General features: G+C 38.3%; 1 protein-coding gene across 3 annotated transcripts in view; it reads right to left on the reverse strand.

Moving 5' to 3' along the window:
• The window catches only part of CTNNA3 (catenin alpha 3), a 1,813,915-nt gene that overhangs the window by 1,711,027 nt on the left and 89,935 nt on the right, over nt 1–12,953 (reverse strand). For all 3 annotated transcript variants that reach the window (XM_023205116.1, XM_023205115.1, XM_023205118.1), the window contains one exon: nt 12,671–12,863. In XM_023205116.1, coding sequence (XP_023060884.1) covers nt 12,671–12,863 — 193 coding nt within the window. The remainder of the gene's footprint in view (nt 1–12,670; nt 12,864–12,953) is intronic.

Raw genomic sequence — 12,953 nt, forward strand, 5'->3', positions numbered from 1 at the left:
TTTTATTCAGTTCAGCTCTGATTTTGGTTTCTTTTCCTCCACTACCTTTGAGGTTGGTTTTCTTTTTTTTTTTCTTTTTTTTTTATTGCAAAAAAGCATTTATTGCTATTTGAACCCTGCTCTCACGCCTCCATTTCCCAGAAAATGAGCCACGGGAGACACCAGGAGAGGCAGGAGACCATCCTCCTCCTCGCACAAAACCCACTCCCTCGGATGTTGTCCTTAGCGAGGGTGGCTGGGGGCGAACCCGGGGGCCCACCCGCAGAGTGGCAGAGGAGGCAGGTTGACCCTGCAAACATTGAGCACTGTGGCGAAGGTCCTGGCCTTCTGGTAGAAGAAGAGCAACTTCTCGCGGTCCAGGAGGAAGTTGTGGGAGATGGTGGCCGACGGCGTGTAGGTCTTCAGCTGTGCCCTTCTTGTTGCCCAGGTCCACGGCGGCTGCCAATGCCAGCTGGTAGTACCCGGCTGCATCAAACCGTTCCTGGTAGAAGGACATGGCTTTCTCCCGCTCCCAGACCTCGTTGAAGAAGATGTCTCCAGCTGCCTCAAACGGCTCCAGCCACAGGTTGAAGTCGCTTGTGTACAGGACCACATTCTGTGCCACCTGGATGTACAGGTCCACCAGCTCGCTCTGCTGCAGGATGTAGTAGATCTTCCCTGCTTGCAGCCAGGCATGCGCCTCCTCTTCCTTCTGGAGGTCAATGAAAATCCCCAGACTTCGTTTGGTGTAGTCCAGAGTGGATCTGTAGGCCCGCTTGGTGCCCAGGGACAGGTAGAGCTGACTGATGGTCTCCAGGAACTGCCCCCTCCAGCACCTTGTCGGTCACCTTGCGGGCCAAGGAGAGCTGGAACTCGTGGTAGATGACACACTGGGCCTCGCTGGGCATGACGATGCTGTAGAAGTAGCACAGCCACTGGACGGTCCGCAGCTGGCCTTCTCGGCTTGGCAGCTGAAGATTGACGCTGTCCCATCGCCTCCGAAGCTTCCTGGACCATCACAGACACTTTGGATAACTCTTACAGTGGAGGGTATATGCTCAGATCGGTTTTCTCTTCTTTTCTAGTTCCTCTAGGTATGATTTAGATTGTCTATTTGAGAGCCTTCTGCCTTTTTGATGTGGGCATTTGGTGCTATAAACTTTCCTCTTAATACTGCTTTAGATGTATCCCAGAGATTCTGGTATATTGTATCTTTGTTTTCATTTATTCCACAGTATTTCTTGATTTCTTCCTTAATTTTATTGCTTACCCAAAAGTCATTCAGGAGCACATTGTTTAATTTTCATGTCATTGTATGGTTTTGAGAGACCATCTTGGTATTTATTTCTATTTTTATAACGCTGAGGTCCTAGAATGTGGTTGGTATGATTTCAATTTCTTTGAATTTGTTAAGAATTGCTTTACAGCTGAGCATCTGGTTGATTTTAGAGTATGTGCCATGTCCACATGAGAAGAATGTATATTCTGTGGTTGGGTGGAGCCTTCTGTGATGTGTCAGGTCTATTTGGTCAAGTGTTGAGTTTAGGTTTTGAATATCTTTGTTTGTTTTCTGCCTCTATGATCTGTGTAATTCTGTCAGTAGGGTGTTGAGGTCTCCCACTATTATTGTGTGGCTATCTATCTTTATAGGTCTGTAAGAACTTGTTTTATCAATCTGGATTCTCTAGTATGGAGTACATATATTTTTAGAATAGTTAAATCTTCTTGTTGAATTGAACCCTTTATCATTATGAAATGCCCTTCTTTGTCTTTTTTCATCATTACTGGTTTAAAGTCTGTCTTATCTGAAATGAAAATATCAACTTCAGTTCTTTTTTGTTTTCCATTTGTTTGGCAGATCTTTCTCCATCCCTTTATTTTGAGCCTATGGGTGTCACTGTAGGTGAGATGGGTCTCTTGAAGACAGCATGCAGTTGAGTCTTGCTTCTTTATCCAACAACTTGCTTCTCTGTGCCTTTTAAGTGGGGCATTTAACCCATTTACATTTATGATTAACATTGATATGTGCAGATTTGATCCTGCCATCATATTGTTAGCTGGTGTTTATGTAGACTTGATTATGTAGTTGCTTTATAGTGCAATTGGGTCTATGTACTTAAGTGTTTTGTGGTGGCTGGTAATAGTCTTTTGTTTCCATGTTTAGCACTCCCTTAACCCATTTATACCGGTGGTTGCAATTTTTTTAATTTTTGCAATCAGACCTTGGTGATGACCTTGAGCGGTAGAATATAAATAATTCCCACATGCTTACCATTCCAATAATGGAACACTAGGGGTAAATGGGTTTTTAAGGACCTCTCGAAAGACAGGTCTAGTGGTAACAAATTCCCTTAGCATTTGCTTTTCTGAAAAGGGTTTTATTTCTCCTTTGCTTATGAAGCTTAGTTTGGCTGAATATGAACTTCTTGGCTGGAATTTCTTTTCTTCAAGGATTAAGGATGCTGAATATAGGGCTGTAGTCTCTTCCAGATTCTAAGGTTTCTGCTGAAAGGTCCACTATTAGCCTGATGAGATTCCCTTTGTAGATGACCTGCCCCTTCTCTCTAGATGCCTGTAATATTGTTTCTTTGACATTCACTTTGGAGAATGAAAATTATGTGTCTTGGGGGTAAGTCATCTTGTATAGTATGTCACAGGGGTTCTCTGAATTTCCTGAGTCTGAACGTCAACCTCTTTATAGAGAGGTTGGGGAAATTTTTGTGGACAATCCTCAAATATGTTTTCCAATGTGTTCTCTCTTTCCCTCTCTTTCAGGGATGTGAATGAGTCATAGATTTGGTCTCTTTATGTAATCCCATATTTCTCAGAGATTTTGTCCTTTTTTGTCTTTTTTCTTTATTTTTTTCTGAGTGAGTTGATTCAAAGAACCGGCCTTCAAGCTCTGAGATTCCTTCCTCAGTTTGATCTATTCTGCTTTTAATACTTCCAGTTGTTTTATAAAATTCTTTTGGTGAGTCTTTCAGCTCTATCAGATTAGTTTTGTTCTTTCTTAAAATGGCTATTTTATCCTTCAGCTCTTGAATCATTTGACTGGATTCCTTAGATTCCTTGGATTGGGTTTTAACTTTCTCCCAAATCTTGATGATCTTTCATGCCATCCAAATTTGAATTCTATGCTGTCATTTCAGCCATTTCAGTCTGGTTAAAAACCACTGCTGGTGAGCTAGTGCAGTCATTTGGAGGTAAGAATACACTGGCTTTTAGAGTGGCCAGAGTTCTTACACTGGTTCTTTCTCATCTGTGTGGGTTGATGTTCCCTTGATCTTTGAAGTTGCTCTTCTTTGGATCAAGCTTTTTGCTCTTATATTCTTTGATGCCCTTGGAGGTTTGACTGTGGTATAAGTTGAATTTGGTCAGCTGGCTTCATTTCTGGATGATTTCAGAAGGTCAAGGCTCAGCTCATCACTTCTGTGCTGCATGCTCTGTGTGGGGGCAGGGACCAAGCCCACAGCTTTGTTCTCTGGCCCCTCAAGGTTAAGCACCTGCTGCACTGGAGGGACCAAGATTTTCCTGGTCCATTGGCAACAATACTCTGATGGAGGATGCTGGCAAAAGCCCTTCATCTGGGTGGTGTCAGTGGGGTTGATGCTCACATGTGTGCACCAGCAGCAACAGAGCAGTGGTAGGGAGGTGGGGGCTGTGCACGCACACGTTCTCCAGTGGCACCAGGGTGGCAGTCACAGGGTTTATAGGATGAGGCTGCAGGTGAATGCACACCAGCAAAGTGGTGGGTGGAAGCTGTGAGGAGGTGCACACTGGTGGGGGCCCATCTGCAAAAGTTACCTGACAGTTAAATTGGATCTGCCAGCCAAAAGTTATGGTGGTGGCTACTGAAAAGCACACCAGTTGGGCATCCAAGGCTGAGCTGCAAGCGGATGCAGCAAGAGACCTTGGGAGAGGCTGGGCAGACAGAGGAGCACTCATCAGACTGGGTCCACCCCACAGCTAAGATAGCCCTACTCTGTCTAGATCTGACAGTCAAGAAAGGCCAAAACTACCTAGAGGAGTATAGCAAGCCTTGGGGAATGGGCATCCCTGGCCATGTGCCACTGTGATCATTCTTGTTCCAAACTCTCTGGGTTCCAAGCAGGCTAGATTCCTGTCTTTGCCAGCTCTCCAAACAGCTCTCCTTGCCAGTTCAAATGTCTGTGGGGATCATGGGGTATCTTGCACCTAGGATTCCTGAGGTCCCTGGTGAGAACGGGCCACTCTATGTCTATTTAACTCACCCCTTCCCCAGGAGCCTCTCAGGGCCATGAATGAGTCCTGATGCTTGGCAACCCCATGTAGGGTTCCTAGCTTCCTCCCCCTTCAGTCCAGGATCTGCATTCTCCTTCCAACCACTTTCAATGCCTTCCTTCCAAAGTACTGTTCAGAGTGTGCTGATTTTGATAGTCTGGTCTCTTGGTAGGAGAAGCTCTTCCTGATCCCTGTAGTCAGCTAGCTTGGCTCCTCCCAAAACATCTATTTCAAGGCACCTGATAAGAACAAAAAGCAAAAAGAAACTGGAGAAAATTTGACTCTTGAAATACTAGAAACCACACTGGTTGAGAGTTACATTTATATGGCATTTCCTCTAAGTACACTCTCCAGTGGGACAGCATAGGGCAGTTAGAACTCAAGTAGAAAGCTACCATCTTACTGACTTAAGATGTCACAGGACAGAGTCTGGGAAAGGACAGAGTGAGTAAAAACTGAAGGTAATAAACAATCTCATAAAAGAGAAAACTTAAAGATTGGGGAGCCCTGAACTTTTCTAAAACTGGGAAGATGCCGAAGAACACAATAGAAAGCAATAATCATAAGGAAAAAATAAAAATAAAAATCTGTGCTGTGATTTCAATTTCTGCCCATTTCATTTCAGGAACAGCTGAGTTTAAAGTTTGAATCCTGCAAGTTAGATGGGTTTTGTAAACACATCAAATTGTCCACTGAAACTCCACCAAGGCCACACTATAGAAGAAAAGACCATGTCCCAGGACTAAGAATTCTCTGTAAGAATAAAAACCAAATCAACCTGTTAAAAAGGCTATAGAAACTCCTGGTTATTCATCAGTAATTTAACTACCTGCTGAAGTAAAACTCAACACTCTTCCAAGGAAAAAGAATCCAAAATATCTCTTTCTTTTTCCATCTCTACCATTTCACTCAAACAAGAATCCAAAATACCTATAGTCTCCTTTCTATACTGTCAAGTATATAACCAAAACTTACTATCATATGAAGAAACAGGAAAATGTCACCCATAGTCAAAGAAAAATCAGTCAACAGAAACAAAACTCAGTTGTAGTCAGCAAATAAAGGGTGTAATGCAACTATCATAAATAGATTTTAAAAGAGACTAGTCCTAATGGATGAATGGATGGGAAATTTCAGGAATGGAAACTATTTTCAAAAAACAAATGAAAATTCAGGAACTAAAGTAAAAAAAAGGTTCACTGGATGGATTTTAAAATAGACTGGAGAGGGCAGAAAGAATTATTGTGATATATTTAAATTAAATATTATAAAGTACCATTTAAAATATGACAAGATATTAAATACTTGGGGACAAATTTAATAAAATATGTGCAAGATTTATATCCAAAATAAATGTAGAGATATATACCATGTTTTTAATCAGAAGACTCATCACTGTTAAAATGTCAGTTCAGTCCAAATTGATCCATAGATGTAATCTAGTCCTAAATGAAATCGCAGTGGACTTTTTTGTAAAAATTGACAAGCTAATTCTAAAATATCTATGAGGTTCAAGGCACCTAGAATAACCTAATCAAAATAATTTCTATTTCAATTACTATGAGGTACAGTAATTAGGACTATTGTGGCATTGGTGTAAGAATAGATATATAAATCAAAGATTCATATTCATATAAGAATACCTAAGTAGACCCATACATATATGGTCAACTGGTTTTCAACAAAGGTGAAAGAGTAATTCAAAAGAAAAACATAGTTTTTTCAATAAGCAGTACTGGAAAAACTTAACATCTAAATGCTTATATATGGTACTGGAGCAATTAAATTATATATTTTTTTAAAATGTGACCTCTAACTCACAGAATTCATAAAAATTTATTTCCAGGTAGATTGTAAAACAATAACGCTTCCAGATGCTAACATAAGAAAATGTCTTCTTGACTTTGAAGTAGTCATGTTAACAAAGCTTTTTTTTAACAGAACACAAAATCTCTACCCATAAAGGAACAAAATGGTATTTGGAATTTATTTAAATTAAGAACTTCTGAATATTTAAAAATGGTTAATATTATGAAAGGGAGAAGATATTTGTAATACCTACAACTAACAAAAGGACTCACATCTAGAACATATTAAAAGTTATCAGAGAAATACAAATTAAAACTACAACATAATACCACTACACACACTTGAACCAAAAACACTGACACTTGCTAACACCTAGTTCGCAAAGAATATGGAGCAATTGGAACTCATATTAGAAAATTCACTTTGGAAAGCTGTTTGGTAATATATATTAAAACTGAGCATATGTATACCTTATGACCCAAAAATTTCATTCCTAGGTGTTAGTCCAAAAGAATGTCTACATTAATGCACTGAAAGTAATGCACAAATGTGTATATAATAGCAATGCTCATTAAAGACAAAAACCGGAAATAATTCAAATGTTCATCAGCAATAGAATGGATAGATAAATTATGGTCTATTATCAGTGAATGAATGAACTACTATATGGTGAGCTCCCACAGACATACAACATTAGGCAAAAGAAATCAGACACAAAATACAACACACTGTATAGTCTCACTATTTAAAGTTCAAAAAGAGGCAAAACTAACCTATGGTGTTAGAAGTCAGGATAATGATTACCTTTGAGATGAGGGAGTAGTAGCTGGTAGGGGGGACAAGGGGCACTCTTGGGTTTAATAATATTCTATTTCTTGATGTGGGTGGAAGTTACATGAGTGTGTTCACTATGTGGAAATTTATTGTTGTTAGAGATAATGTGTGCACTTTTCTGTATATATGTTATTCTTCAATAAACCATTTAAAACATTAAAAACAACCACTTGTGTGGCTTAGAACAGTGGTCCCCAACCTTTTTGGCACCAGAAACTGGTTTCGTGGAATACAATTTTTCCACAGATGGTAGGTGGGGGGAATGGGGATGGTTTCATCCTGAAACCATTCCACTTCAAATCATCAGGCATTAGATTATCATAAAGAGCACTCAAACTAGATCCCTCACATGTGCTGTTCGCAATAGGGTTCACACTCCTAAGAGACACTAATCCCGCAGCTAATCTGTCAATAGGTGAAGCTTAGGTGGTAATGTTCATTTGTCTGCCGCTCACCTCCTGCTGTGCGGCCTGGTTCCCAACAGGCCTTGGACCAGTGCCAGTCCATGACCCAGGGTTGGGGACCCCTGGCTTAGAAGCAATGTCTAGAGATTGTAGGGTAATAGAAACTATATAAAGGTAGTACATATGCTACAGGCAAAACATGTAATCTAGACATTATAAACAACTCTTAACTAAATAATCCCTGGGTAACTGCTATATGAATATTCTAAAACTATTTAAAGAAAATGTCAAATTTAATACTTTGCCATTGTATTGTTATAAGTGTACGAGTAAGCTATAATATCATAACTGTAAGTAATAACTTACAATGTGAACCACTTCTGCTGAATCTCTACACTTCTACCCACATATTACCTTTCCTTTCACCATCTCTCCCTTATAGTACCCATGTTTCACCTTTCGTGGGCAAGTTCTTTAGTTAACCAAAATGCTCACATTATTTATCACTTCAAGTCTATAAATAAAGCCACTGAAAGCAATGAAACAGAATCTTGTAGTAAGGCTACATAAAGTATCATATGTCTTTATTGGAAGGAAAGATTTTCTAAATTGGTCTCAAAATTCTTAAAAATAAGTCAATAAATATATAATAAAGCTATCTCTACTCTCAATATATTTTCACTTTTGCAATACTTTAATCTTATTAGTTGCTCTTCATTAGTCCTTCACATTATGCCACTGGACAAATATCTTTAAAAAAAATAACTCAAAGCAGGAAACTACTTAAAATACATTTCCAGTATTTCATAGAGTTTATTGGATCAGAATCCATTCTCCTTATACTTCAACCCCACCACTGAGCTTAAAATTCCTTCCAAGCTTTTGGGAACAATGCTCTCAGTGTCACTATCCCTACTATACATAGGATAATCATTGGCTATTCCCCAAATTCCAGAACCATGTGCCATTGCATTGCTTTCCTCCCACACTGAAGTCACTGGCAGTAGCTCATTTTGGCAGTTTGTCAAATAAATCACACGGTAAAGCACTTGGTGATCTTTAACCAAATGAATCTGCGGTGTGTGCAGCATATGACATGTAGAGGTAGTCCACACGTTATAATAGAACACAGTGAAGGATATACCCTGTACAGCATAATCCTGGAATCAAGACTTCTCTTTGAGAACTTCTCTTTAAAGTAATATCCTTTTTTTGAGCTAAAAAGGTCGACTTACTTAAAAACAAAGGCAAATACCATCTCATGATAACTACTGTTCCCTTCTGAGAATGATTGATGTCTTACATACTTATTACCAGACAGTTCATGGAAATGACATTGTCAAATAGATCACATTTTCCTACAGAAACAATGTAAGTATAGGGCTCATATCCCTTACCAAAGAATCAACAGAGAAACTATAATTATGAGAGTTAAAGTAAAGATAAGACTATTATAAAATTTTATAATATAAAGTGACAAAAGGATGCTTCAACTTTTTAATATATTTAACAAACGTTTAACAGGTGTCTGTGATGTGTCAGGCATTGGTAATCAAATAACACCTGGTACCTGCCATGCTCAATAAATTAACTAACAGTCATGATTTGCTAAACAAGCACATCAATGTTCACTGTACAGGGTGGTTACTGTCATGAATGAGAGATGCTCAGAGTCTGTGAGGACACAGAAGACAAACCTCTAAATCAGCATCCAGGGATCAGTAAACACTTCCTGGAAAAGATGACCTGGGCTCAGCTTTACTACATGAGCAAGAACTGACTGAATTAGAAAGGCAACGCAAGTGACAGGAATATGGTCACGTTCTGCATAACAACATTTCGGTCAACAATAGATGCATACCTGATGGTGGTCCCATAGCATTATAGTAGATTGAAAAATTCTTATTGCCTAGTGACCTCACAGCTATAGTAACGTTGTAGTGCAACGTCTGTGGGTTTTGGTAACACTTCCAGAAGAAGGCATTGTTAACATAGGAGATGAAAATTCCCATGCGTGGTATTGCCCCTGAAGACCTTTCAGTGGGACAAGATATGCAAGTGGAAGGCAGTGACACTGACAGCCCTAATTCTGTGTAGACCTAGGCTAATGTGTGTATTTGTGTCTTAGATTTTTGTTAAAAAAAAAAAAAAAACTTTAAACTAAAAAAAATAATTAAAAATTTAAAAAAGAAAAAACTTATAGAATAAGGACATAAAAGAGAAAATATTATTGTGCAGCTGTACAATGTGTTTTAATCTAAGTATTACTATAAAAGAGTTAAAAACTTAAAAATTTTTTAAGTTTATAAAGTTAAAAAGTTGCAGTAAGTTAAGGTTAACTTATTACTGAAGAAGGAAAAAATTTTTAAATAAATTTAGGGTAGCCTAAGTGTATAGTATTTATAAAGTCTACAGTGATACTAGGCATTTACCACTCCGTGACTTCACTCACAGCAACTTCCAGTCCTGCAAGTTCCATTCATGGTATGTGCCCTGCACAAGTGTACCATTTTTAAATTTTTTTATACCATATTTTTACTGTGCCTTTTCCATGTTTCGGTATACAAATACTTACTGCTATGTTATATTAATAATTGCCTGCAGCATTCAGTATAGTAACATGTAGTCTAGGATGCCTACGTGTGTTGTAGACTATGCCATCTAAGTTTGTGTAAGTATACTCTATGATGTTCACACAATGACAAAATGACATATGGATGTACTTCTCAGAACATGTCCCCATTGTTAAGTAAGGTATGACTGTAGCTGGTAACACACGCACACAGGCATAAAGCAACATGGAACATTCAAGAAACTGAGAGTTCCTGTTTGGAGGAACATTTGAGGAAGGAGCAGTCACAGGAAATCAGGTGCAAGATAATAGTAGAAGCCAAATCATGAAATGCTTTGGGAGGTAGGTTTAAAGTCTGAACTTTATTGAAAAAGGTAGTCCCCCTGATCCTCCAACAGCTACTAAAAAGGATTTTAAGCAGAGAAGTAAAATGAACATATTTTCATTTTTAAAAGATCGATTTGATTTTACTATGGAGGAAAGCTAATGCAATAACCCTGAATTCATGAAGCAATGTTAAAAATAGAGTAGAAGGAACAGATCTGAGAGACAACAAGGAGAAAAAATTCATTGAACCTGACTGATGAAAGAATATATACACCAAACCCCCATGACACCAATATGACAAACTTGCATATGTACCCTGAACCTGAAATAAAAGTTTTAGAAAAGTCTTTAAAAGTTCATTGAACTTAGACATTAATTGGAAGAGAGGGTGGAATGAAAGTCTAAACTGGCTTGGTGACTAAGATGATGATCAAGAACAAGGACAAAGCGTGGGTCTCTGTTGGTAGGGAGCAGGGAAAAACAACAAATATATTTCAAATTATCTTACACATTATATTGTCTATAAATTGTCTGAAGAATGCGTATAAAATATAAATTGTATATAATATATATAACAAAGTGTAGCCATTTTGGAAAACAGTGTGGAGGTTCCTAAAGATATGAGAACTACCATTAAGAGCTAGCAATCCCTCTTCTGGGTATACCACTGAAGTAAAGGAAATCACCACTTCATAAAGATATCTGCACTCCCGTATTCACTGTATCATTATTCACAATAGTCAAGATATGAAAACAACCTAAGCATCCATCAACAGATGAATGGATAAATAAATTCGTCTATATATAAAACGGAAAAAAGGAGATCCTGCCATTTGTCACAACATGGATGAAACTGGAGGACATCATGCTAAGTGAAATAAGCTAGACATAAAAAGCTATTGCACAATCTCACTTATATGTAGAATCTTTGTTTAAGAAAGTCATATAGGCAGACACAGAGAATAAAATAGTTACCTACCAGAGGCTGGGGGCAGGAGTGAGGAAATGGGCTGGTGCAGATCAAAGGATACAAAGTTGCGGTTATGAATAATGAACAGCTCTGGAGATCCAGTACACAACATGAAGACTAGAGCTAATAATGTTGAATTCAGGATTTTTGCTAAATGAGATTTAAATGCTCCTGCTGCACACACCAAACAAATGGGTAACTGTGAGATTAAGAATATGTTAATTTACTTTATTATAGTAACCATTTTATTATTTATATGTATTTCATGTTGTATACCTTAAATATACACAATGAAATTTATTTTAAAAATAAATTCACATAAATATAATTTTTTTTGAGATGAAGTCTCACTCCTGTCCCCCAGGAGTGCAATGGCACGATCTCAGCTCACTGCAACCTCTGCCTCCTGGGTTCAAGTGATTCTCCTGCCTCAGCCTCCAAGTTTACAGGTGCCTGCCACCACGCCCAGCTAATTTTTGTGTTTTTAGTAGAGATGGGGTTTCACCATGTTGGCCAGGCTGGTCTCGAATTCCTGACCTCAGGTGATCCACCTGCCTTGGCCTCCCAAAGTGCTAGGATTACAGGCATGGGCCACCACGCTCGGCCAAAAATTGTTTTAAGTATGTAACAAATAATCCCCTGTATCATACATGTGACATAAAGCTTACTGTTACTAGTTATTCATTTTAATATTCATTTTAATTATTTAATTAGCAAAGGCTTCCTGATTTTCTTAAAGTTATGTTGGGGGTTGAGGGAGAAAAATATTTAAAAATCCCAAGTCTCTTTTACAAAGCTGAACAAGAAAATTTAACTTTCCTTTTCTTCCCAAAATAGATACTTGCAGAAAGCTGATATATACGAAAGCATTCCACTAACCAAAGAATATTCAGCAATTATTTTAAAACTATCCTACAGTTTAGACTTAAATTCATTAGAAAATTGCTGTATTATCATAAATAAAGATCGCAAAAAGATGAAATATATGCTTAGATTATGTAATATTAACAAAGCAGCAACTTGACTCATGCATAGTTTATGCAAAGCATTTTTTAAAAAGTTTAGGAAATCTAAACCTCCAGAAATTTGCAAAGTTAAAAATGTACTTCTGAGATGGTCAGGTCTGAAACTTCTATTTCCCAGCTGTTTACAAGGAACTTCATAACTTATTTATGTATAGACAAATAAATCTTCAGCTTCATTAGTCATTTCTCACTATATCCTATGACCAAAAAAGGGTACTTTTCTCTTTGTCTATTATGGAAAAGCTATGTCAAGGCGGGGGAGGAAGAAGAATTGCCTGCAGGGACTGAGCAACTAAAAAGAAGAGCCTGGAGTGGGACTGAGCCTTGGAGCTGTCTAATGAGCCACTTTGCCTCCCACAGCTAGCTCCTCACAGCTCTGCAAAAGACTAAAAAACTGGAGCCAACAAAAACAAAACACTCACAGATCTAATTTGGTGACTAACACCCTAAAGATATGCAGTTTGCTCCTGACCAGGACTAGAGTACTCACTTTCTTTGCGAACTTCCTCAAGTGAAGCCGTAAGCTCATCCTTTAAAACTGTAGCTTCCTGGGCAATCTTCTCTCCCTTGTCTAATAAATTCCAAGTTGCTTCCTCCACAGAAGCTAAAAGGATACTGGCTCTTTTCGAACGTCCTTTTTTCCTGCTGGAAGGGTTCTGGGGACAGTTTACAAGTGTGGTAACCTAAAATTGAAAAAATACAAAATTCTCCATTGACAAATTGTAAAGCGAACACAGTCCTGTGATATTACAGCCCAGAACAAAAGACAGTAT

The sequence above is a fragment of the Piliocolobus tephrosceles genome, chromosome 9 (assembly GCF_002776525.5).
Source record: "Piliocolobus tephrosceles isolate RC106 chromosome 9, ASM277652v3, whole genome shotgun sequence".
Lineage (NCBI taxonomy): Eukaryota > Metazoa > Chordata > Mammalia > Primates > Cercopithecidae > Piliocolobus > Piliocolobus tephrosceles.